At 47.0% G+C, this 27000-nt stretch overlaps 1 protein-coding gene across 7 annotated transcripts in view; it reads left to right on the top strand.

The window, feature by feature from the left end:
• The window catches only part of FRMPD2 (FERM and PDZ domain containing 2), a 107314-nt gene that overhangs the window by 26500 nt on the left and 53814 nt on the right, over positions 1-27000 (top strand). For 5 of the 7 annotated variants that reach the window (XM_058696947.1, XM_058696949.1, XM_058696950.1 and 2 more), the window contains 7 exons: positions 2019-2154; positions 5606-5677; positions 7800-7974; positions 11320-11470; positions 12113-12251; positions 19169-19324; positions 24275-24460. In XM_058696947.1, coding sequence (XP_058552930.1) covers positions 2019-2154; positions 5606-5677; positions 7800-7974; positions 11320-11470; positions 12113-12251; positions 19169-19324; positions 24275-24460 — 1015 coding nt within the window. The remainder of the gene's footprint in view (positions 1-2018; positions 2155-5605; positions 5678-7799; positions 7975-11319; positions 11471-12112; positions 12252-19168; positions 19325-24274; positions 24461-27000) is intronic. The other 2 variants (XM_058696948.1, XM_058696953.1) reach the window with 1 other exon arrangement.

The raw sequence follows: 27000 nt of genomic DNA, 5'->3' as shown, positions 1-27000 counted from the left end.
GGGGGTGGGCCATCCACGTGGGGACCGCTGTGTCTTGCTTCTTTACTGATTACTGATACAAAACCCTTTGCTTCTCCAGAAAAAGCTGACCCTATTCCATTGGCAGGTGAAAAAAAAAAAAAAACACATTTAAGCAGATAGGCAGCCAAGGTGATGAGGGGCCTGATGGCAGGTGTGCTTTTGGGCCATTCTGTCTCCCCTGGGAACCAAGTTCACGCTTCCATGTTGTGATTTTCTGTTGCCCCATGAGGCAGCATAGCAAACAACCACAAAACACGCTGTCTGAAGATAATGGTTTATTTAGCTCTTGATTATGGGAGTTGGGAATTCAGACTGTGCTCTGCTGGGAGGTTCTTCTGGACTCTGCCAGATGCCTTTGTGATTGGCTGCAGCCTGGCTAGTCAGCCTCACTTCTGGGGGTGGCTGGCTGTTATCTGGGGGTGCCCTGGATCTTCACCAGCAGGCTTGCCCGGGGATTGTTCTCATGACAATGGCAGAGCTGAGAAAAAGAGAGGGAGGGAGGGAGGGAGGAATACAGAGAGGGAAGGAGGAAAGGACAGAGGGACAGAGAGATGCAAAGGGCAGGGGTCAGGGAGAAGCGGTTGGTTTGGGGATGAATGTAATATAGATGCTTAAATCTGCTCGAAACCACATGAGACGATATCCTTCTGCATCTGGAACATTAGGAATTTTGTAACTTGGGTGTTTATTTTTTTATGTATCGATTTGTTGTCCTTCCATGATTCAGCCAAGGGCTGTGGCAGTACTTGACGTCCAGTACAGAGCTGGGGCTTGACAGGATGCAGTCGAGTTCACCTTACAGTGATTTTGCCTGCTATTTAAAACTCTATTTTTGGGGCGCCTGGGTGGCTCACTCGGTTAAGCGTTTGACTTCGGCTCAGGTCATGATCTCACGGTTCGTGAGTTCGAGCCCCATGTTGGGCTCTGTGCTGACAGCTCGGAGCCTGGAGCCTCCTTCAGATTCTGTGTCTCTCTCTCTCTCTCTGACCCTCCCCCATTCATGCTATGTCTCTCTCTGTCTCAAAAAAAAAAAATAAACATTAAAAAAAATAAAACTCTTATTTTCTATTTGCCCAATGAAAACAGCTTTTTTTTTTTTTTTCTGATGCTGGAAACAATGTGGTTTTTTTTATTTCCGAAACATTTTGTTCCTTTAAATTTTTTAAATTTTGAGTGTGTGTGTGTGTGTGAGAGAGAGAGAGAGAAGAGAGAGACCAAGCTGGGGAGGGGCAGAGAGAGAGGGAGACACAGAATCCAGAGCTGGCTCCAAGCTGTGAGCTGTCAGCACAGAGCCCGACATGGGGATCAAACTCCCGAACCGTGAGATCACGACCTGAGCCCAAGTTGGACGCTTAACCGACTGAGCCACCCAGGCTCCCCTACTTCCAAAACATTTTGAACAATATATAAAATTCTTTTTTCTTGAAACACTTCCTTTATTTTTTCAAATGTTAATTTATTTTTGAGAGAGAGAGAGAGCGTGTGTGTGCTTGTGTGGTGGAGGGGCAGAGGATCTAAAGCAGGCTCTGTGCTGACAGCCGAGAACTGATAGGGGGCTCGAACTCACGAACTGTGAGATCACATCCTGAGCCAAAGTCGGACACTCAACCTACTGAACCACCCAGGCGCCCCTGAACAATATATTAAATTCTAAGCAGGAAAGTCAGAGCCTCCTGCGATCCCATCACCTGTGTCAGGGTGTTCAGGAGCTGGCGTCACAGGACCTGCCTGTCCTGAGCACAGTGAGGCAAAGCAGGGTCTTGGGAGTGGGGAAGAAGTGGACTGTGGCCTTGCACCTCAGACCCCGCCCCGCTCCTTCCCTATGCAGCCCTAGCTGCCTCATTGGAAAAGTGGACACGGTAATTTCTCCCATAGGCGTGGGGCCAAGGCTAAGTGCGAACACACCCTGTCCAGCTGAGCACCTGCACGTGTGGGCTTTGACTGCTGGAGGCTGTTTCCGTTGTTAACCATCTCTCCCCTTCTTGACCACTGGCCAGTGCTCTTCCAATTGAAGTTCCCCCAAATCTTCAGGAGGGACCGCGGCTCAGCTCCAGCACTGCTCTGTCTGTGGCAGCAGAAATCTCACAGCCGGCAACTCCTTCTCAAAGGGCTTTTCTGCAAAGGAAAGGAAAGGTGAGCAAAAGGGGCCCAAAGGACGTTCTCCAGAGAGATGTGAGTGGGGACCTGTGTGTGGCTGACACAGTAGTTGAAAGTGGGCAGGTTCCTCTGGGGGTGGGGTGGCCAGGCCCCCTGGGCTGAGATTTGCAGAACTAAACTAAAATAAACTTTATAGTTGCAATCCGGGCGATAGGTGTTTACTGAGTGGCCTTGCTGTGGTAAGTGCTGTGTAGGATAGAAGGTTGAAGTAGCCAGGTCCAGCTGTTCAGGAAGTTGACTGCCATCAATGTGGGGTAGTGGCAAAACAAGGCATATGAAATAAGAGGGCTGACAAGGCCGAATGTACTTGGAAGGGGGCCTTGCGAGCAGGCAAAACGCAGGAGCAAAGGTTTGGGTGAGCAGAAAGGGAAGGGAGATTCTCCATTCTGCTTGGTACACAGGGTAATAGGGTTTGGGCAAGTGTGAGGAGTAGAGGCTACAGGGTAGCCAGGCCAGGATGCCTTGGCCTTGACGTCCAGGTTGACAGGGGGGATGGATGTCCAGTGGTCCCTGCAGTGTGCTCATGCCTCCGGGAACAGTGTCTCCTTGCAGGCAGGCCGGTCTCTCCTGAGGGTCCAGCTTACTAAGCCTGCGCTGGAGGGTGAGATCAGGGGTGGTCCAGGGTGCACCTTCTGCCGGACACAGCCCTGGAACCAGCCAGCAGAGCCACTTGTGGTGGTTAGAAGAGAAGCACTCCCATTCCTTGAACAACACTGCCATGAGCTGAAAAATTGTCCTAATAATCACACAAGCCCTCAGTGATCCCGAGGGGATCAGGGCCCCCTGGAGCAAGGATGCACCCCCGCAGGGCTGGCTGCTCTCTGAGGAGGCTGCCTTTGCCAGGCGTTCTGCCTGTGCATCTAGATCCCTTTGGGGATCAGACTCAGGTGCCCCCAGAAAACCTTTGTCTGTTGCAGAGAGATTTGCTTAAAGCTCTTTAATTCGAGAGTAGTTGAGCCTAGAGCAGCTTCAGGACATCCTCCCCCTTATGACTTTCAGCTCCCACACTCTCCGCCAGGCCCTGATGCCCTCAGAGGCCACTCGCAGGTTCTCATGAGCTTGGTTGGTGGGGGGGGGGTGTAGACAGGGTCAAGGAGGCCTTTTTCACCTTCTTTGATTTTTCTTCACGATCACTCACTAAGGACGCTTCTACTGGAAACTCTTACAGGACGCAAGTCACGTGCCAGCTGCCCTTTTGAGACGGGAGTCTTGTTGATTCTTTTGGGGAACACATTTGTGGGCCCACCCAATCCTATCACTCTCTGGTGTTAGATTTGGGCAAGTTTCTTAACCTCTTGGAGCCTCAATTTCCTGCCCAATGCCTCAAGAATAATCACCCCACAGGATGATGGCTAGGTCTAAACAGCGATGGTTATCAAAGTATTTCCCGGTCACAAGCGTGATATAAATAACGTGCAATTGGGAAGAGCTGCCCATGTACCTTAGTGACTCAACATGCAGAGCTAGGAAAATGTTTCCTCAAACTTAAATCTAAAGGTATTTTTACTTTAGAAAATCTCCTGCGTTTAATATCTATTTGTCTCATATAATGTGTTTTATGATTTTGATACATATAAAAGATTATGTAACGATGCGTGAATTATGAAACATGTAATGAAGGAGACACCCACCATAAGAGCACTATACTCACCATTAAGACTTTGGCTTTCCCTCTCTCTCTGCCCCTCCCCTGTTCATGCTCTGTCTCTCTCTGTCCCAAAAATAAATAAAAAACGTTGAAAAAAAAAATTAAAAAAAAAAAAAAAAGGGGCGCCTGGGTGGCGCAGTCGGTTAAGCGTCCGACTTCAGCCAGGTCACGATCTCGTGGTCCGTGAGTTCGAGCCCTGCGTCAGGCTCTGGGCTGATGGCTCGGAGCCTGGAGCCTGTTTCCGATTCTGTGTCTCCCTCTCTCTCTGCCCCTCCCCTGTTCATGCTCTGTCTCTCTCTGTCCCAAAAATAAATAAAAAACGTTGAAAAAAAAAATTAAAAAAAAAAAAACACTTTGGCTTTGACTAAGCAACACCACATATTGGAGAATGGAATCATTACACCAAGCCCCATCCAACTGTGCCAACCAAGCCCTAGAGGATGACCACAAGTCTCTCCACTTGCTTAGTGTACAAACTATAAAGTGCTTCACAGTTTGACTTCTGAGGGAAACTGGATGTAATTTCATTTGGATTTCATTCTGTTCACTGGCTCATCTATTCATTTTTCTTTTTCTTTTTCTTTTCTTTTCTTATTCTTGGATACAGAAAGAGAAAAAAATTATTTTTATTTTCCGTTTATATAATTTTTTTTCATTCTATAAGCTTTTTCTCCTATTTGACTTTCATCCTTTCATTTCATTTTATTTTATTGTATTCATTTTAAAAAATTTTTAAATGGTGGCTTGCTTTTTCCTTTTTTTATTTCTTTTTTTTTTTCTTTTCATTCCCTTTTTTCTCTATTCTATCAAGCTTCTGTCAACAACCAGACCAAAACACACCTAGGATATAGTTAGCTTTATTTGTTTTCTTGTGTTCTTTTCATTTTTTAATTTTAACTTTTTACCTTATTAATTCTTTTTCTTCCTCCAAAAAGATGAAAAGAAGGAATTCACCCAAAAGAAAGAATAGGAAGAAATGACTGCTAGGGACTTAATCAACACAGATACAAACAAGATGTCTGAACTAGAATTTAGAATCACGATAATAAGAATACTAGCGGGGGTTGAAAAAAGCATAGAATCCATTTCTGTGGAGATAAAAGAAGTAAAAGCTTGTCAAGATGAAATAAAAAATGTTATAACTGAGCTGCAATCTCCAATGCATGCCACGGCGGCAGGGATGGATGAAGTAGAGCAGTGAATTTAACAATATAGAGGACAAACTTATGGAGACCAATGAAGCAGAAAAAAAGAGGGATACTAAGGCAAAAGAGCATGATTTAAGAATTAGAGAACTCAGTGACTCATTAAAAAGGAATAACATTAGAATCATAGGGGTCCCAGAAAGTGAAGAGAGAGAAAAAGGGGTAGAAGGTTTACATGAGCAAATCATAGCAGAAAACTTTCCTAACCTGGAGAAACAGACATCAAAATCCAGGAAGCACAGAGGACTCCCAGTAGATTCAACAATGGGAACAATGGGAAGGCCTATCAACTGATTGTGATTGAAAGCCATTGTTGAATAAAAAAAATAAAAAAAAAAAAAAAAAAAAAAAGACTTTGGCTTTGAAATGTCCAGCCTAGCTGGGGCCTCAGCCCAGTTGGGCCCCATTTCCCTGGAGTCTATTTCCTGCTGGCTGTGGGGAAGGGGGAATAGATAGGGGATGAGGGGAGATGAGCCCATGGGGGAAGCCCAGTCCCAGAATCGGGGGGGGGGGGCCAGATCCCTGGAATGTGACTTCTCTTCTGACCACGAGTGACTCCGAGTGTTTCCCACAGTTCTCCAGGCCGGAGTTCGTCTTGCTGGCTGGAGAGGCCCCAGTGACTGTGCACCTGCCTGGATCAATTGTGGTAACCTTTGGGTTGACTGGGCAGGGGTGGAGGGTGGGGAGGGAGCTACACTGCTGGGAAGGCCTGGAGGCCGACTGACCCCTGAGTGGGGTCTCAGGCTGGGAGGGCCCTGGGGGGGGGGGGGCGGTGCTCACTCTCTCTTCCAGGCTCCTGCCAGAGCCCTCTGCCAAGTCCCACTCCTGCTTCCCGTCCTTCAGCACTTCCTCTTCTCCTTGAAGACGAGCCTTCTGCTACTTCCAGCTCATCCTGCTTGGCTTTCCAGATGCAGTTCAACTTTGTCACCTTAATGAGTCAGGAAATATTGTTTGAGCATCTAGTCGGGGCCAGGCCCCAGTCCAGAACCCAGATCTATGTAATGTGAGCAAAATGGAGTCCTTTCCACCTGGAGCTTACATTCTAGCATATTCGTACTTGTCCATTTGCTGAGGTGGAAAAGTCAATCTCCTTTCCCTTAGCTCTGTTGCCCCAGCCCAGGGAAGACTGTGGGGCCCCAAGGGGTTCAGCCTCTGTCTGGAGGGGCGCTCGGTGTCTGGATTGAGGGTGGGCAAGACACTTGTCCCTGCTGATATACACTCAAAGGGCTTTCGTGATACCAGACCAGAGTGGGGACAGCCACTGCCATGACCTGCTCCAAGATGTCTTGGGGGTATGTGTGCTTTACTGAGACCTTCCTGAGCCAGCCCCCTGCAGAGGAGGGGAGAGATAGGCTTCCCTGGAGAGTGGAAAGGGGCAGCGGGAGGGACAGGTTGGGCTGGGCTGGAGCACCAGGGTGTAAAGGAGTTTGCAGCCAGGACCTGTCCTGGCAGGTGGGCAGCAGAAGCTTCATTGTCCCATTGGGCCCCACTTAGAAAACACACGTTCAAAGGCACAACTATTAAGAATTTCAAGGGGGCCCTTGTAGAACATTAAACCCAAGCAGAGGGCCCTTCAGAGCACACGGGTGCCCCCACACCTCTCTCTCTTAGCCTCTGCACCAGAGTGCCTCAGAGTGTATTGTGTGATCAGCCCTGCCCAGGATCATGTAGGAACCTTTCATACAGGGACCTCAGTTCCACACTGGCCCCTGGAATGTGGGGGCTGCCCCTGGGTGCCACAAGGGTTGGGATGTGGTCACAGGCATGGTCTCCATGACACTAAAGTCACACATGTCAGTGTCCATATCCATGACTGTCCTCTAATGAGGACTTTCTGGATGGAGGTCCAGGCCAGACCCCTGGCTGGGCTTTGGACACAGGTGATACTCAGCCTATGTCCTTAGAGAGGCCAGGGCTCTGAGCACAAGGTGCCATGGAAGTAGAAAAGGGAGTGGGTGGCTCTGCCCTCCAGGCCACAGACAAGGATTTTGAGCCAGACCTCAAAGACTGGTAGGAACCTGCCATGTGGGGAAGGAGAGGAGGAGTATTCTAAGCAGGGGACATTGCATGCAAAGACACAGGCAACAAGCCCATGTGGGGGCAGAATGATGGGTGGCTGAGCGGTGGCAGCTGTGGTCAGGGTGGGGCTGTGGTAGCAGATGAATCTAGAATTAATCTCAGCAGGGTGAAGAGAGAAGTCTGGCTGCTGCGTATCTTTGGATGTGGCTCTGCTGACCAACTTCTCGGTTCAGAACAATCCCCTTAACTGCTATCTCCTCACTGGATCTGTGCCCACCCCTATTCTCTCTGCTGTGCACTGGGGGTGGGGGTGGGGGCTGGAGGAACAGATTCAGGGTGATTGACACCCCTGGGACATATGATCCATGGATGAGGTCCCTGAGAAGCCTAAGCCCTTCTAGGAAGCGGAGCCCAAGGGGCAGCTGGGGTTTCAGCAAGGGGGAGACATCCACTGGACCTGCCTCCCAGCCTTTAGAGTCCCTGCAGAGCCTTATAGAATGCGGACTTGAGTCCAGTTCTGCCTCCTACTAATTCTGGCACCGTCCCTTCCTATGCTTGTCATCCCTTAACTAGTATCTTTGAACCTCATTTTTCATCTACTGTATGGGAACCCTAACATACTTATCTCATAAGGTTGTTTTTCATTAAGTGAGACAATGAGTATAAAGTGCTTAGCACAGTAGCTAGCCCACAGTCAAGACTCCTGTCTCGTAAGTTATTGTTACAATTGATACTATTATCATTTTCAGACCAGGAAAGGGAAATCCTATTTGGCTCTCAGGGCCCTCTGCGTGGTGCTGTTGAGTGGGCAGTGTCTGGAGGTGAAATGTGACATTATGTCAACGGCAGGAGCTGTCTTCAGTGCTGTCATGTCTTTTGTCAACCTTGGGGAGCTCACCTGCTTTGGCTTGGCTTACATGAAAGGTAAGCGTGTGTGCATAACCTACTGCTGGCCTGGTGCCTCACGTAACCCAGATGCCTGGTTACCTGAACCCTCTTCCTTCTACGAAAATTGCTTGAGGCTGGGATGCCTCACCTTGCGCATTTAGACATCAGTTAGCATGGTGAAGCTTCAAGTGCTCATTGCAAAGTGTCAAGGGAGTGCAGGAGATTATAATGAAATCGTATATGTAAGAGGCTATGGGTTTCTGTGATTTGCTGGGTCTGGTTGATCTGGTTGATCGGTCTCGAAGCACTGATGCTAGATAAGTGAATGTTAAAAGCATCTCCATGTAGGGATGCCTGGGTGGCTCAGTCAGTTAAGCGTCCTACTCTTTTTTTTTTTTTTAATTTTTAATGTTTTATTATCCATATTTGAAAGAGAGGGAGACAGAGCGTGAGCAGGGGAGGGACAGAAAGAGAGAGAGGAAGATACGGAATTCAAAGCAGGCTCCAAGCTGTCAGTACAGAGCCTGACGCGGGGCTCGAACTCACGAACCGTGAGATTGTGACCTGAGCCGAAGTAGGACGCTTAACTGACTGAGCCACCCAGGTGCCCCAAGTGTCCTACTCTTGAGTTCAGCTCAGGTCTTGATCTCAGGGTTGTGAGGTTGGGTCCCCCCGACTCTGGGCTCCACACTGAGCCTGGAGCCTACTTAAAAAAAAAAAAAAAAAAAAAGCAGTTCCATATAGATGGGAATGTAAAATGGTGCAGCCACGGCAGAAAGCAGCAGAGCGGTTTCTCAAAAAATTAAAAATAGATTTGTCGCATGATCCAGCAATTCCACTTTTGCACACATGCCCAAAATAATTGAGAGCAGAGTCTTCAAGAGAAGTTTTTGCACCCATGTGTGTAGCAGCATTGTGTACAGTAGCTAAACTGTGGAAGCACCCCCAAGTGTCCATTGGCAGATGAATGTGTAAGCAAAGGGTGGTATGTACATATGATAGAACATGATTCCACCTTAGAAAGGAAGGAAATTCTGACCTATGCCACAACACGGACGGACCTGGAGGATGTTGTGCTGTGTGAAATAGAACAGTTGCAAAAAGACAAATATTGTATGACTCCAACTGGGTGAGGTACCTAGAAGAGGCAAAATCATAGAGACAGAAAGAATGGAGGTTGCCAGGGGCGGGGCGGAGGGGGAGTAGGGGGTGTGGTTTAATGGGTACAGGGTAGCAGTTCCAGTAGAATTCTGGAGGTGGGTGGTGAAGATAGCTGCATGGCAATGCGAATATACTTAACAGTACTGAACTGTACCTTCAACTGTGGTTAAGATGGTAAATTTTTTTATTACGTGTATTTTACCACAATAAGTTTTTTTTTTTTAATTTCCATCGAATCATACAGGACTAACGGGAACTCAGCATCCCACCCAGGAGCCGTTATGAAGACCTTCCCCTTTCCCAGTTCTGCCTAGTTCTTCCCTTTTACCAGCTCTGCCCTTCCATTAGGGACTCCTATTTCCAGCCATGCAATTATACCTTTGCTGTAGTTGACGCTAAGTGCTGTGTGGGAGAATGGAAAGGAGGTCGAGTTTGGATTATTTGGGCTCTCAGGTTCAATCCTGGCCAGCCCCTCTTGCTTAGGAATCATAATCTTGGTGTTTCTCTATTCTCCCATCTCCAGTGGGAGGGGCTCGGGAGCTTGTTGTGGGGTCGGTTAGTGTCCAATGGGGCGGGTGGGACAGGATGGGATAGGGGGTGTCCTTTCCCCATAGCTCTCCACAGACCTCCAAGAGAACCCTCTCCCAAGTAAAAGAACGAGCACGATATGCTTCGATGTGATGGACTGATGTTGGCTCGATCTTTTGTAAAGTGTGAAAAGAAGAATCTTTAGGAAACACTGTATCTTTATTGATCTGTAACATGCAACTTAAAGAAAACCAGTGTGCTTGTTCTGAGTCCCAACCCTGTGTGTATCCTGGACTGTTTCCCCCCAGTCAGGTGTGTGTCCTAGACCCCTCCATGTGGGCATTCTTGAGCCACTTAACTGGGATGTTCTGAGTAAAATGCTCAAAAGTCCCCAGTGTGGGGCTTGGAAATAAACCCACTGGGAGGGTTTGCTAGCCAAACAGTAATGGACACCTGTGTATCAACTGGGGAGAAGTGGCCCCAAGGGAAGGGTGAGTTGGTGTGAGTGGTCAGATTCAGGAGCAAGGGCTGAGGGCAGAGGGGGCAGGGCTCTGGGCGCCGTGTGGTGAATGCTATTTTATCTTCTCTGGAGACCTTCCTTTCTCCAGCACACGCAGCTTTTGAGAGAAAGGGCTGGTTATCCACTTAAAGGGTCTGCCTTCCAAAACTTGGCAGAACTCCTGTGCCCGAGGAACCTGCTGTAGTGTGCCTCTGGGCTGAGAGACTGACGCATGGAGAAGGGTGTGGGCAGAGCAGGGCTGGGGCAGGCCTGTGGGGGTCCCTGAAGGAGTGGGGGAGGGGGTCAGGCTTCAAGTGAAGAGAGCAGAGGTGAGGAGGCAGTGCCTGCAGTGGCTGGGGCTGATTCACCGTCCCTCCTGGCAGTGTTGGGGGACAAACTCAGCAGGGGTTGAAGTCCTGAGCTTGGAGTGGAGTTTCCAAGCTGGCAACATTCAGGTCAGAAGGCAAAGATGACTCCACTTGAGCCCGGTCAGTTTGCTGGGGCTGCTAGAACAAAATACCATAGACTGGGGAGATTAAACAACAGATCTTTATTTCTCACAGTTCTGGAGACTGACAAGTCCAAGATCAGGGTTTGAGCTTTGTCGGGTTTGAGGTTCTGCTCCTGGCTTGCAGATGGCCACCTTCTCATGGTGTCCTTACATGGCAGAGAAAGTGAGCCCTGGTCTCTTCCTTTTATTACACTAATCCCATCATGGAGGCCCCATGATAAACCTAATTACCTTCCAGAGGCTCCCCATTCCCCCATTACATTGGGGGTAAGAACTTTGGGGAGATACAGACATTCAGTCCATTTCATGCCCATGGCTGGGGAAGCTGGGGAAGAATGGTCCAGTTGGGGCAGAGGGCCTGGCCCATGGCAAAGAGCAGAATAAGTAGTCATTTGTTTGTTTTTGACTTTATCTCTATAGATAAATAGCTGGAAGGCAGCTATTAAGTGATTTCTTTACTGAGATAAATAATCACATTTCTCCTCTTGGCCTGAGTTCCTCTTCTTTGACTCTCTCCTCTCTGTTTCTGACTCCTGGCCCCTCCACAGACCCAGCAAAGGTCCTGTGGCAGCAGGTGTCCAGATGACTTGCTTTTCTCCTGTTTGACCCTTCTGGGCAGAGCTCAGGGCTGTGGGTGTGAAGGGGTGGAGTCTGTCTGACTGCCCTTCCCTCTCTGTTTCAGACAAAGAGTTCTTTTTTTTGGACGATGAAACCAGGCTGTGCAAAATAGCCCCTGAAGGCTGGAGTGAGCAGCCCCAGAAGAAGGCCTCCTCAAATACCTTCACACTCTTTCTGAGGATAAAGTTCTTTGTCACTTGCTGTGCACAGCTCCAGTGAGTGCTCCAAAATTTTTCATTTGTTCCTTCAGGGACCTGTGTATGTGCTGGCTGATGTTAGAGATAATGGGTGACAAGTGCTTGGTGAATGGCAAATTACGCATAAATAACAACAGTCATCGTGGTCGATCTTGCTGGTTAGATTCCAATATGACAGAACAGGGGGAAATCAGCATTTGGGTCCCAGTCAAAATGAGAACTTGCCCTTTTGTTTCAAACGTGGTCCACTCAAAGCCAAAGTTCTCCCTTGACCCCAAAATGACCCTCCCCGAGCCGCAGATCAGGGTTGGAGGAAGGGGTTATGTGTGGCTTCGGAGTTGGGTAATTGCCTCTTTATTCCTTTGCTTCCTGAAAACAACATCTGAGCGTCAGTTTTCTCACTTGGACCACGGCAACAAACATCTCCGTGGGTGTTGTGTCAAGTGCTTGGCACACAGTAGCCCTCAACTTGTGGCAGGAGGCATGATGTGGGTAAAGGAGACCACACTCATCTTGCTGGCATCGCCCTCTGGGTTCTTTTAGCTTGCACCCCATCTTTTCTCCTTGCCCTGCTTCCCAGACTGAGAAAACCCTCTGGTTTTAGTGTTCTTTCCCCATCTCAGCATTCCAGTGACCCTTATTCCTGCGTCTCTTTCCCAGGAACAGCCAGGCAAGGCACCAATTTTATCTGCAGCTTCGGAAAGACATCCTGGAGGAGAAGCTGTACTGCAATGATGAGACGCTGCTGCAGCTGGCGGTCCTTGCCTTACAGGCTGAGTTTGGCAACTACCCCGAGGAGGTGAGGGTGGAAACCTGGGGCCTGTGGTGGGGTCCTTGGAGAAGCAGTTATGGGAACTGTTAGAAATGTGGAGACTGAGACTTTGAGAAGTTTTCAGCCTCTACCACTGAGACTGAGGTAAATGGGATCCATCCACTCACCCATCCATGCATGCATGCATGCATGCGTCCATCCATCCATCCATTTATCCATCTATCCATCCACCCACCCACGCATCCATTCATCCATCGATGCACCCATATATCCATCCATGCATCCATGCATGTGTCCATCCATCCATCCATCCACCCATTCATCCATCCATCCATCCACCCATCCATACATCCATTCATCCATCCATGCATCCATATATCCACGCATGCATGCATGCATCCATCCATCCAACAAGCTTTCACTGAGTGCTTTGCTGGGTTTTGGGGGTACAAAGATGGACAAGTCAAGTGTCTACATTGTAATGTACTTCTAATTTGAGGTTTCTCCTAAAAATAATAATTTGCTAATTTATTGAGTTCCCATCCCCTTCGTCATCACCAACAGGAAAAGACAACCTTTATTAAGAGATCACTCTGGGGGTGCCTGGGTGGCGCAGTCGGTTAAGCGTCCGACTTCAGCCAGGTCACGATCTCGCGGTCCGTGAGTTCGAGCCCTGCGTCAGGCTCTGGGCTGATGGCTCGGAGCCTGGAGCCTGTTTCCGATTCTGTGTCTCCCTCTCTCTGACCCTCCCCCGTTCATGCTCTGTCTCTCTCTGTCCCAAAAATAAATAAAAAACGTTGAAAAAAAAATTAAAAAAAAAGAAAAAAGAGATCACTCTGTACCTACCGTTGACCTAGACTTTTCCCACAGTGTTAACTCACTCGATCCTCATAGCAACATTGTATTACTCACATTTTCTAGAAGAACAGTCTGAGACTCATTTGCTAGAAAATGGTAAAGTCTAAATTTGATCTTAGGTGTGTCTGACTCCAAAGCCAGTGCTGATTCTGCTGGAAACATTGCTTCTCAGAGCTTTACTCTTTTTGGCCAAACCCTTGTCCTTGCAGCAGAATCACACATATATTCCTTTGACTGATTTTGCCTATGATGGTCTCGTATTACAGTACTCAGGGAGTTAGTAGAGGCTACTGGCTATTTAATTTGCAGATGCATCACAGCAAGGAGGGATGATGTTAAGCGATTTACTTACTTATTTAGGATTCAAAGTGGGGACACAAGACAGGAAGGAGGGACCAGCCAGGTAAGCTGTGACAGAGAGCAGTGCAACTTTGCTCTGGGTTCAGGAAGCCCCTACCCCTGTTCCAGATGAGGGGAAAGGGGCTTGGCCACAGACCTCAACTGAGACTGAGTCATGCGACCCAGCAGTGTGACGTGGCATGCAGTTGTGGAGGCCATCTCTGGCTGTGTCGGTAGAAATGGAGAGGGAAAAGTGAGCAAGCAAGGTGGGCTCCCCACCAGCCCACTGGGCTCTCTCTTGGATGGTATTGCCATCATTATGTGACATAAGCTGGGTGCCTCTAGGAAGTGCTTACCTTGGAGAAGCTACGCTCAAGAGAGAACCTGAGAACTGCGTGAAGGAAGAATTCACTGCTCAAAGGGAAAAATGTAAAAGGCTTAATCCCTGTTCCCCCGGGCCTTTGACTGCTTTCCGGAAAGTATCTGTACACCCATCCCCACCTCATGTACCCTCCAAAGCCAACCCCAACCTCACAACTTTCCTGGCCTCCCCATAGGTAGAAGGAACCCCACTCTGGTCCTTGGTCCTTTTTGACATCTCCTTCACACCCCTTGGCCAGAAGAAGGGATGATTCAGCACTCTCTTGATAGCAAGTGACAGAAAATCAAGCCAAGCTCAGATTGGCTTGAATGAAACGTGCAATTTACTGGTTTGCAAGACTGAAGTGTTCAGGTCCTGCCTACCCTTATGACAGGCTTCTAGTTCTTTTACTGCTTACCTGGTAGCTTTTTCCTATCTCTTTTTAGCCTCCAGGCCTGGGGTCCTAACCATGCCTAGGGCTTGCTGGGCTCAGGGATTCAAATGACATCAACAGGACTTGGGCTTCTGTATCTCTGGGCCGTGCTCTCCTCTTTCAGTTTTGCCTTCGGTGGCTTCCGGATTCTACCCTCCAGGTTGCAGCCTGGCACCAAAGGGAGGGTCTGTCTCTCTCTCTCTTTCTCTCTTCTTCTCTCAGTAATGCCCTGGAGATCCTACAGTTCTGTCTCATTGGTTCTGATGGGGTCATGTGCCTACTCAAGCCAGTCACTGTGCAGGGAGATGTCATGCTCTGATTAGCTAGACTTGAGTTACATGGCCACCCCGAGAACCAGGGTAGAGTTCGCACTATGCAAATACACGGACTGAGGGGAAGGAAGGATGGTTCCCATTTCCAGAAAGAGAGGAAATGGTTGCACATGGCTAAAAATATGTCTACCTACCAGTGAGCACTTAGCGGTTGGCAATGCTACATCCTTGGTGAACAAAGGAGCTGCGTTTAGCCGAAGTTCTGAGTCCGCTGGGGTCATTTTGGTCTGGCCTTGTGTTACAGGCTGAGGAATGTTCCTCCAAAATTTATGCGTTGAAGCCTTAACCTCTGGTACCTCAAGAATGTGATTGTATTTGGAGACGGGCTCTTTAAAGGGGTGATTACATTAAAATGAGGCTTTCTGGTCGGGTCTTAGTCCATTCTGACTGGAGTCTTTATCAGAAAAGATTAAGACTCACAGGGAGACACGAGGGATGCTGGAGCACAGGGGAGAGACCAGGTGAAGACAGGGAGAAGATAAGCACTTGCAAGTAAAGGAGAGAGGCCTCAGAAGAAACCACCCCTGTCAACACCTTGATCTTGGACTTCTAGCCCCCAGAGCTGTGAGAGAATAAATGTCTGTTATTGAAGACATCCAACCGGTGGCATCGGTTATGGCATCCCAGCAGGCCAACGCACCTGGAGTCGGAGAGGGAGAAGCTGCAACCACCAGAGAGTCTGGACGCCTTGGTGGAGATCTGTGTCTTTAGTCCTCACACAGTGTGGGGTGGATAGTGTGCCTGTTTGCCTCAGTAGCTGGGTTTAAGAGCGAGGACCAGTTCAAAAGTTAAAATGGTTCTCAAGAGCAGTGGCTTTCAAATGTTCTGTGCTGTGACCCAGGTTTGAAAAAGAAAAAAAAGGTAGACATTATAACCCAACCCACGTGGGTATGTACATAGAACAGAACCGAAACAAAAGTTTAGGAAGTAAGATGTACCCTTTCTGTACCTGTTACACATTGGTGTTTCCTATTCTATTGTAGTTCATGCTGGTTATGAACCATTAACCATTAGCTCGCTAATGTGTTACAAGCTGCAGTTCGAAAAACACTTTTTAGCCCGTAGCATTCTCGTTTTGCTTTCTTCCCAGTAGATCTTCAGAAGGGACAGCCATGTCCAGAGTCTTCCAAGGCCCTCTTTATTCCTCACTCTGCCGCATTTTTCTCCAGAGCATATACCACCGCCTGCGTGGTATACGCATTTATCAGCCATCCTCCACCTCCAGCACCTTCCCCAGATTCACGGAGCCTCGACCTCTCTCACTGCTGTGGACCAGAGCAGTTCCAAGACGCTCTCTGCTGTCCCCACATGGGCTCCCAAAGGCAGACACTTTCCTTTTCTCTTGTATGTGTAAAGGCAACAGATTACACAAACCCACTCATCTGGGCACCCACACCCTCAGTCCTAATTTATGGAGGGCCTGCTCTACTCTTGGTATCATCTAAGCCCTGTGTCAACCCTGCAAAGTCCGTGTTATTTCCATCGGCGGTTGAGGAAAATTGCGCCTTTGTGAGCTTAGGTAAGCTGGTGAGAGCACAGCCAGGACTCACTTCCAGGGCCTCGCTTCACTGTGAGCCAGGCACTGCGGTGGGCGCATCAGAGGGTGCTTGGGGAGATGCAGAGAGGAGGGCCTGCGCATGTGTCTGTGTCATGGGGGGGAGGGGGGCGACGGTGTGGCAGGAGGAGAGGGCTGCAGGCATTTCCCTGCAGCCCTAGCTAAGGCGGCTGTGAGGCTGGGCGGCACCACCAGCCAGATCCGGGAAAAACCTCGTGTGCCCCCCTAAGGGGCTTATATCTTGTTGGATAAATGGTTCTAGGGCTGGGGGGAGAAATTTAATTTGGAAACCACTGTAGTGAAAGACTGGGAGCCGCTGCAGAATTCTAAGCAGGGAAGTGACATGATTACATTTGCATTTTAGAAAGGGAGACAAAGACATGTTGGTATAAAAATAAATCTCCTTCATCACATCAATGCGACAGAACAGCTCTTCCTCTGGGTGTCTCCCCTTCCAGCCTTTGATTACACGTGGGGATGTTATACAGGTGTAAGCATTGCCGCCTGCATTTGCATTCCGCTTTCCTGCTTGCTGATGCGCCTTCCTGCGGCCTTCCTTGTCATCATCTGCGACGATGACAGTGGGAGCCTTAGCAGGGCTGGACCTCTGCTCACTTTTCCAACCCCGCCCCTGTCAGGCATCACCCGGAAGTGCCACGTAAGTGGTAACTACTGCTGTTACTGTTCCTGTTGCTTCCGATCTTTCTTTCTGATGAATGACATAGAAATAAATGCTTCTGCTAGGGCATTTTTAGTTGCATATTGACTTCTTCTCTTGGACATATTCCTAGCTGGGTCAAAGGTCCTAAGTGCTTGTAGGTTCATGGCAAAATTGAGTGGAAGGTACTGAGATGTCCCGTGTTTTCCTTTGCCCCCACACATGCACAGCCTCCCCCATTATCAACATCCCTCACCGACATGGTACATTGGTTTCAGTTGATGAGCCTACATCGACACGTCGTCGTCCCTCAGAATCTGTTGTTTACGTTCATGTTCGCTCTTGGTGTTGCGCGTTCCATGGGTTTGAACAAATTTATAATGACATGTGTTCACAATTAGAGTATCATACAGTAGTTTCACTGCCCTAAGCATGCTCTGTCTTCCATATATTTGTCCTTCCTTCTCCCCCACCCCCACCTGCCAACCATCCCCTGGCAACTACTGATCTTTTTTTTATTGTCTCCATGGTTTCGCCTTTTCTAGAATGTCATATAGTTGGAATCATACAACATGTGGCCTTTTCAGATTGACTTCTTTCAGTTAATATGCATTTAAGTCCCGCCCCCTGCCCCCCGCATGTCTTTTCATGGCTTGGTAGCTCATTTCTTTTTAGCTCTGAAAAATATTCTGTTGTCTGGATGTACTGTAGTTTATTTATCCATTTCACCTACTGAAGGACATCTTTTGCTTCCAAGTTTTGGCAATTATGAATAAAATTGCTATAAACACCCACGTGCAGGCTTCTGTGTGGACATACATTTTCAACTGCCTTGGGTAAATACCAAGAAACATGATTGCTGGATCATATGGTAAGACTATGTTTGGAAGACAAATTGTCTTCTAAAGTGGCTGTACCATTTTGCATTCCTACCGGCAACAAATGAGAGTTCCTGGTGCTCCAAATCCTCACCAGCACTTGGTGTTGTCAGTATTCTGGATTTTGGCCATGCTAATAGCATTCTGAATGCTTTTTTATGCAGCAGATTGCCGAGCAATTTCTTTCCATTTGTGTCTGAGCTTAGCTCAAAACTGGCATGGGCTAGCTCTCAGTTGAGGATTCTTAGTCCATGGCCACATGGGGATAGGTCTGTGCCATACCAGGAAATGGGGATGCTTCCCTTCAGATCCCCTCACCGGACCGACCTGCCCATCACCAGCCCTGAGAAGGCAAGATCCTCCCAGTTCCCAGCTGCCTTTCTCATGGGTAATTATCCTCAGCTATGGGGAAATGACTTGGCCAAGTTTAAGCTGGGAGGGGCTGCCTAAGACCAGGACATGCTGATTCAGGAATACAAGGGCAATTTCAGCTTCCTCTGAAAGTTCTGTCTTCCTCATTCCTTATAGTGGACCCTAAGACCACCCCTCCAAAACTTTTTTTTTAAGTTTGCTTATTTATTTTGAGAGAGGGAGAGAGAGAGAGAGGGAGAGAGAGAGCGTGTGCACGCGTGAGAAAGCGGGGCAGGGGCAGAGAGAGGAAGAGACAGAATCCCAAGCAGGCTCCATGCCATCGGCACAGAACCCAATGTGGGGCTCGAGCTCACGAACTGTGAGATCATGACCTGAGCTGAGATTACCCCTCCAAAACTTCTGCATACCTCTCTGCCCCAGAGTCTTTATCAGGGAACCCTGCATCAGACGGCGAGTGATGTTGATCTCCTAGCTGCTCACTGTAGGGTGGCAGCCTCAGGTTCCCTAAAGACTGGATGGAGGTTCAGGCTTGGGGTAAGGTGGGGCTCTCAGATCTCTTGTTCAGGAGACAACATCTTGATCCCCTCGTGGTGAGATGCCGGCATAGGCAAGACCTCCTTTGTGAGAATGTGACAGTGTACTAAGAGCATATGCAGACCGGAAATGCTAAATGCATAAAAAGGAACAAAGTTTTGGGGCTAGGGTTTTGCTGTGACTTTTGGGAAGCGGTGTGGCATCGGGGAGGGTGTGAGAGCTTTGGATGACCGAATCTTGTTTCTGTCACTAAGTGGTGTGATCTCGGCCCTGTTGAATGACTTCCTTCCTTGTTCATTTTGTTCATCCTGCCAGTGGCAATAGAAATATCCTCGTAGGATTGCTGTGGGATGGAAAGAGCTAATGTGTTCTGAGGACCACCTGGCATACAGAAGGTCTCAAAAACAGGTGGCTCCTTTCTTCTCTCCCTTCTATTCATGTCATACGGTTTGGGTCAACTTCTAATACAGTGTAAAATGTTACCCTTGGTGGGCACTTCAAGGGAGCATCCTTGCCCTGGCACCCTAACTGGAGTTTGGGTTGCAGAGGCTTCTGCTGTGCTCAGAGTTCCATAAAAGTCACCTTGACTATGCCCCCCCCCTTTTTTTTCCTGCATCTTTCCAGCAGATAGAGAGTAAAGCTTATTTTCGAGTTGAAGATTACATCCCAGCGAGTCTAATTGAGAGGATGACTGCTCTCCGGTTGCAAGTTGAAGTCTCGGAGATGCACCGTCTCAGTCCTGTGCTCTGGGGAGAGGATGCCGAGCTGGAGTTCTTGAGGGTAAGAGCTCTGTACTCTTGAGAGGGGGTGTTGGTGTTTAAGGGAATGCAGCCAGCCCTCCCCTCTGGAGCTTTCTCTGGGGGATTGGATGTGCTTAGACCCACAAGGAGGTATGAGCGAGGGACTTGAGACTGGGAGGAAGGAAGCTCTAACATCCTGCAGGGCAAGGAGACCGTTCTGGGAGCAGGTGGCATATTGGAAATGATCCCCCCACATTTAGTGGGCTGGGGTGGGGATGGTAGGGCCTTTCTTTAATCACAGAGTTCACAGTCACTTTTCTCACAGAGACATACGGGAGAACACTCAAGTACAAAACTGGGGTATGAGCCAAAAGCAAAGCCATGGGAAGACCTCTGGTTTCCGGCCTTCCAGGCAACTGTCCTCCGCACAGCACAGATGGTGTGGTCCGTGCATATGGGTATGGCTCTGGTCCACACTCTCTTCAGCCCTGAAGCAAAAGCAGTGGCATTCCGGTACCTGATATCTGTGGTACACACAGAGCCTAGGATGGATAGCCTTTGTACACTCCACAACATACCAGCTCTGGGCCGAGGGCTGCGTGGAATGGAGACAGAGAGAACCTGCTCCCTGCCCGCCAGGGAGTTCTACATCTCCGGGGGAGGAAAGACAGGGACCCAGAGACTTGCATAGTGTGCTATCTGATGAAAACAATAACAATGTGTCAGGATAGGAGGGAGGGGCGCTTTGCCCGGGGCAGATGGAGCTGGGAGGGGGGCACATGGGAGCCCCCACCCCCTGGCTTCCCAAGGGCAGGACGCTTGGCTGGCCTTTACAGCTGAGGAGCTGTTTCAAAAGAAGCTCCGAATTTATACATTTCTCTGTGCAAAAGTCTCTCAAGATGGATAGAAACGTGTCCATGGTTTATTTTTATCTTATTTTTTGCCTTTAATAGAGATGGGCATTGGAAAGCAGACCTGCCCAGGGGAGATCTGGCCTTTTCTTTTTGGTGTGTCATTTAATAGACTGTCTGCAACACCTCGCACATGTGAGTCCACAAGCACTTCATCTGAAACGCCCTGATGGCAAGGCACTCACCGCTTTCTATAACCCAGCATTCGTGCATGCTGCTTGTAAGAGGATGCGGCCTTCCTTTGATGAGGGACAAGTGCGCACCTCAAAGCCATCAGTGCACATCTGATGGAGGGTGGCCACAGAACCACAGAACCAGGGGGGAAGCCAAGGGCTAGGGCCTGAGGAGGCCCCTGTAGGACCGAGAATGCCCACCTGATCCCCCCTCCCGAGGCTCCAGCTTTGTTTGCCTGGCTCTGTGTCCCTCCCTCTCCTGGTTGATTGATGGAAATTGATTGTGAAGGAAGCCACCATCTCATAAGCAGAAATACAGGAAGACTGCCTCAGTCATTGCTGGAAAACAGCGAATAGATTTGGCTTCATTCGCATGCCATCTTATCAGTGTTGAGGAATACTGGCTTTTAGTTCCCCGTGGTGGCTGGTTGGGCTTGCTAAGGCTGTGTGCCAGCCCTGGGGCGTGAGACACCCACACGAGAGGGCTTTGTGACCCCCAGAGCACATTGCGACCCTTCTCTTTTGGGTGAGTGTGTGTTAAGCAAAATCTCCCCCACCCCCATAATGATAAAAGTAACAATTTGCTCGGAATTCTGTGGAGACAGCACAGTTATATTTTGTTGCATTAATTCTTTGTTCTGTGCGTTCACACTGTGTATACACATACACATTTAAAATTGGGTTTATATTATATATGCAGTTTTGTGTATTTTTATAATTGCCTCTCACCAATATTTTGAAACTTTATTTTAAATCAGCACACGGTCTACCCTAAATTTTTTCTCAATACTCTGTTGTTTGGCACATAAATTGTTTTTAATAGGGGACTATCTTAAACAATACTGAGATTAGCACTTTTTCTACATAAGTCTTTAGCTGCATTGGTGCTTAATTTCTTAGGGATAGAATCTCATGAGTGGAGTTACCGGGTCTCAGGTTATGAACGTTGTAAACATTGTTGACAAATATTACTAAGACACTCTACGTTTTAGTCCTTTCTATACTTTTCTTGTCCCCTCTACTAGGCTGTAAATGTCAGGGCCCTGAATTCTCAGAGCCCATCACAGAGCCCAGTTACTTCACGAACAGTCACTGGATTATTTAATTACAGTTCCTCGTGGCTCCTCTTTTCCATTATCAGATGGTGCCTCTTGGCCTCCAGTTCACCGATGACTAATTCTGCTAGGTCATCATCTCACACTAGAAGACTTGGCAGAAATCCAGTTTAGGTAACGCTGAATAACATACTCTGGAAGATTCACAACTACATTAGCATATTAATCCCAGAACAACCTGTTCAAGGTTTACTCAATGTTTTCCAAACTTCTTCAGCCATGGAACCATTTTTTCCCACCTAACTAGGGGTTTCTATATTCTATTAAGACATTTTGTTTCTTTTCTTTCTTTTTTTTTTTTAGCAGTTGAAATCATACTGGCTGTATCCTGTGTTTTACCCCACTTAGCATTGTAACATGTGCATTCCCCAGATAATTACAAATGCTTTGTAAATATCCTTTCTAAAGGCTGCCTAATGATCCCTTTTAAAGCAGTATTGCCTTTAGGAAATATTTACCTCTGGCAGCTGGTCCCCCAACCCAACCTCGCTAGTCGACACCAACCTGAGAAGGGTTTTTCTTAATGACGCAGTATATTTTCTTAGGACAGATTCCCTAGGAATGGAATTACAGGGTCAAAGGATCATGAGTTGTTATGAATTTCTTGACGGACCAGCCTGTTTGTTTCAACAGTTTTCAGTACAGCAAGGGTGCTGCATAGGCTGGGAGCCAGGAGAGCCTGGGTCCGGTCTAAACCTGGCTGCTGCTATAGGGGGCAGGAGAAAATAGTGAGATGCCTCTAGGCACCCGGAAATACAGTGACCCTCTGAGGGCAGTCGGCAACTGCAAAATGGAATGACCAGTAGAGGCACTACAGAAAATTCCCTAGTAGAGCATGGAGACATAGAGAACATTATTTATTTTTTACAGATTGAAAATGCCCCCGAGGATCTTACGCATATGCACCCATGTTTCCAAACTTTACAGAAACTCTGTATTTTAGTTGTGAAGAGTGGAGTCGCGGAAGGAATCAGACTCGTACTTCCATTTGTGACTCCGAAGTGTATCTCTGGTTTCTGATTCGAAAAGAGATAGCTACACCTGTCTGTTGTGATCGTTGTGAAGGTTAACGTGAAGACTAAGTGACGTCATCCAGGGGAAACGTTTAGGATGGCGCTTCACCACTTAAAAATTTTGTCCCTCTAAGTACTTGAGGATCACGTCCTTTAAAAAATAAAATTAAATACTAAACAATTTCAAAATGTAGGCAAGTCTAGCAAAGTCCTCTTTATTCTAGTGAAGACCATTTTAAGGCTTTACACTTTTTTAGAAATATCACATCAAATTATTTAAAAGAATTTTATCGCATTGGTTTGGGATGACTCTAGTATCTTAAGCGCATGCCTAGCTTGGCCATTGGATATTTCAGCCCCAATGTTCAATAGATAGTGTTTTGGATGCTACTGCTGATGACAATGATGGTGATGAACAGTGTCTCCAAAGTTAAAACAAGCAGGCTCAGGGCCCAGAAACTTAATCAAGGTCACGTGAAGAGCTGTAGGCTCTGCAGGCAGCAGAACCTGTCTGAAGAGATTATTTATTTTTTATTATTTTATTTTATTATTTATAAGAGAGATAGTGCATGTGAGCAGGGGAGGCAGAGAGAGAGAGTGAGAGAGAGGGAATCTTAAGCAGGCTGCACACTTAGTGTGGAGCCTGACACAGGGCTCGATCCCACAACCCTGGGACCATGACCTGAGCCCAGATCAAGAGTCAGGAGCTCAACCAACTGAGCCACCCAGGTGCCCCTATCTGCAGAGATTATTAACAGAAATAAAAAATACAGCAAGGATCCTGAGAAAGGTGCCCTCAGAAGTCGTAATTTCTCTCTATTTTTGTTACCCCGTGTGGCAGTGGGAGAAATTGGCCAGGGCAGACTGCTCTCTTTTGCAGGGTGGGGATGGGATACCGGATCTCACCAATGAAACCCTTCTGAGAGGGTTTCCAATTCCCGGAGCAAGAAGTCCTTGCTGTGAGTCCCGGTGCATCAGCCTTCTGATGAGGACTGGAATCTTTCAGGAGAAGACAAAGGTGGTAGACCCCAGGATAGAGAGGTGATTACCAATCAGACATAAAAACATTTGCATCAGATTTATACCCCGATCTCTTAAGAGTTTGGTGGGCCTGATGCAGTCCCCATCTCTGATTGACCGTCAGGGCTCTGACAAAATTCAGTCTCCTGACCTGGTAAACGGAGGACAGACCTTGGGCTATAGGGACCTGGCCAAGGCACTGCCACATGGTGAGAAATTCCAGTGATTGTTCATTTTTTCTGCAGGATGTTCATGGCTTATCTTGCTTTAACAGTGGTGCTAGCCGCCTGGAAGGTTGCTTTCTGTGCCCGGGACTCAGTTTTTCTGTAAAAATCTATAAAATGAAGGGTTTGTACGAGATAATATTGCAATAGGCCTTGGTGGACACAATTATGAAAAGGAATCCTTTACCTTGAGGTGACCTAGAAGAGTCTGCATTCTAAAAACTTGCTCAGAATATTATTACTCTGTTGTATCATTTTCATAATAACGTGTTCCAAGTGTTTTGTTTTAGGTACTCCATGAAAAAAGGATTCCTAGGGTTAATAAGACAGGAAATGCTATCATATTAGAGGTGAGAAATTTTGTAGTAAGGAGATCTGTTTGACTCAGTGTTTCCTAAACTCAGTTTGCAATTCTACTCTTTTTAAAATTTTTTCAAGGCATCTGTTAAAACGTTTTTCTTGAACTGGTTTGGAGTCCATTATTTTGGATTAGTATGACTTGTCTCTTCTTAACTGGCCTTTTTCTTGCTGTAGGTCACTCAGAAACTCCCAGAATATGGTGTGCTGGTTCACCGAGTCCTCCCAGAGAAGATGACACGAGAAAGGGAGATGGCCTTGGGGATCTGTGCCAAGGGCATCATAGTGTACGAAGTGAAAAACAACAGCAGAATTGCAACTTTACGCTTTCAGTGGAGAGAAATTGGCAAGATTTCTACTTGTGTGAGTATCACTCAGTTGATAAAGGTTTCAATTTCCTTTGATCTGTTGCCCCTTTAAAGGAGCAGTGGGGTCCTGTGATCATCTTCTGACCAGATAAGCTCACAGCCTGTCTAACCAGTACTAACCAGTACTCCGAGGTACTGTGGCATATTTGGAAGAAGCCTACCGGGGGCCTGGAGAGTTCTCAGGAGGCTATTTCTCCCCACCATGTCTTGCCCAGTCCCTCTATACCCCCACCAGCCATCAGCCATCAGCCATCAGCCAAAAGAGCTACTACGCCTTTCCTCTGTGTAGAGATCTCTTAATTTGGGGAATCCACTGATGTTGAAAGCAAGGTTGGTGGTGGAAGATAGGAGGGGAGAGTCTGCTGTAGGCAGGGTGAAATCTGCAAGGTTTTGAAACATTTCCCTTGTGTTTCAAATTTTCCCGTGCACGCAGCATGCTGAGGCATCTGGCCTGTCTCCTGTGAACTACAGGTGTGCTACAGGACACTGGGGACTGCAAACCTTTGATACCCATTGAAAATTGAAGAGCTTTTTTTTTAGAAACAAAAAATCCCTGTTAAATGTATAATGTTTGAAACTGTATTTCAATGCCATTTGCATGAGTATTTATATACTTCCTGAATTTAGTTACAATAAATCTGCCACCCAAAGCATTATGTGTGTCCCCACATGAGAGTGTTCTGGTCCCTAATCTACCTGCCTGTCCTGTGGGTCGCTGAAGCCAGTATGCCATTACTTCAGCGATGATTTCATTATCAAATGTGAAGTTCTTTGTCTTTTGGCCCATGCAAAAAATTAGCTTTTTCTTTCCATTTAATTTTCTTTTAGGGTTTTAAGAATTTTCCTACTGATTAGATTGCTGTTTTAATAATCAGCAATCTGATGTTAGCTTTTCCTAAGTGGAACCTAATTGTTTCTTCCATCTTGGCCATTGAAGTCACATATTGTTCAAATACCACTCTTGATAGTATTTAATGATAAATTATTGTTTGTCTTGGGACACCTGGGTGGCTCTGTTGGTTGAGCATCTATATGACTCTTGATTTCAGCTCAGGTTGTGATCCCAGGGTCGTGGGATGGAGCCCCGCATAGGACTCTGTGCTGAGTGTGGATCCTGCTTAAGATCCCCTCTCTCTCTCCCTCTCCCCTTCTGCCCCTCCCCACTTGCGTGTGCATGCACTCTTTCTCTGTCTGAAAAAAATTGTTTGTCTTTAGAAAAAAAGCTTATATCTAAAAGTAATACCTGAACAGAATTTAATTGAGTTCATTAAAGTGGCTTATAATACACTATCAGGAAATTGACTTTTTCCCAAATATTTTTGACCATATCTAAAAGTAAACAACATTTATATTTGTAATTTTTAAAATAATTTTAATGACTCAACTTACTTTAATTCAATTGAAAGATTATTTGAGGAATTTTAATGATTAAATTAATTCTATACTATTGCATTGCTTCTTATTTTCTTTAGGTCATGGTTAATTCAAAATTTTCAAAGAAATTTGTTTTAAAACATCTGTAAAAAGGCAGATAACCTAAAATATAAATTTGAAAAGTAGAAATTTGACATTATAAAGTTGAACAATCCCTTTAAGTAAATGCTTTATATTTAAGTTGTTTTAATGTTTATAGATACTCATTTTCCCGTGGCCAGGGACAATTTCTTGATTAAAGCTGGAAAGTCATCAGGCTTACAAGACAAACTTAGTAGCTTAAAATAATAAAACAAAGCAAAGCAAAGCAAAGCAAAGCAAAACAAAACAAAACAACCTTGCCACTAATTAGGATTTCCATGCCCTGATGATCATCCTCTTCCTCAGCATGAATGTCTTTTTTGTGGAAAAGTCATCCCATGAAATAATGTCACCAATTGCTTGCCACAAATTAGGCATCTTGCACAGAAAACGGGGAACTCTATGAACAATACAAGAGTGAGCTCCAGCAGCTGGTTTGAGATTTGCCTAATAGCAGAAGCCAAGATACTTCAAATAATTGCAGACCATTCATCTTTCCAGCCTGCAGGGAAGTAGCAATCGAGATAGAAAAAGACGTCATTTTCAAAGACTGTGATTTATAGGTGTGTTGGCAGCCTGTCTGTGACAGAGACAACATCAATTCAGATTATTCAGTTGAGAAAGTGTTGGTTGTAGAATGATGAACCTCCCCGAGTTAGCAACTGTTCTCGGTGATTAGCAGTAGTTAAAATGCTTGAAGAGAAATGCACGAGGGCAGGAGAGGATACAGGCTTTGTAGGGCTCTCTTTAAGAAAAAGAATACAGTGGCTCAGTCAGTTGAGCCTCCAACTCTTGATTTTGGCTCAGGTCATGGTCTCAGGTTGTGAGATGGAACCCTGAGTTGACTCCGTGCTGAGGGTGGAGCCTACTTGGGAGTCTTTCTCTCTCTCTCTCTCTCTCTCTCTCTCTCTCTCTCTCCTTAAAAAAGAAAATGTTGTTCTCTGTATGTAGTGTGTCCTTTTTGGGCTCCTAGGTGACTCAGTTGGTTAAGGGTCTGATTCTTGGTTTCAGCTCAGGTCA

Source organism: Neofelis nebulosa, chromosome 13 (genome assembly GCF_028018385.1).
Source record: "Neofelis nebulosa isolate mNeoNeb1 chromosome 13, mNeoNeb1.pri, whole genome shotgun sequence".
In the NCBI taxonomy this organism is placed as follows: Eukaryota; Metazoa; Chordata; class Mammalia; order Carnivora; family Felidae; genus Neofelis; species Neofelis nebulosa.
This window is presented reverse-complemented; position numbering and strand designations above follow the sequence as displayed.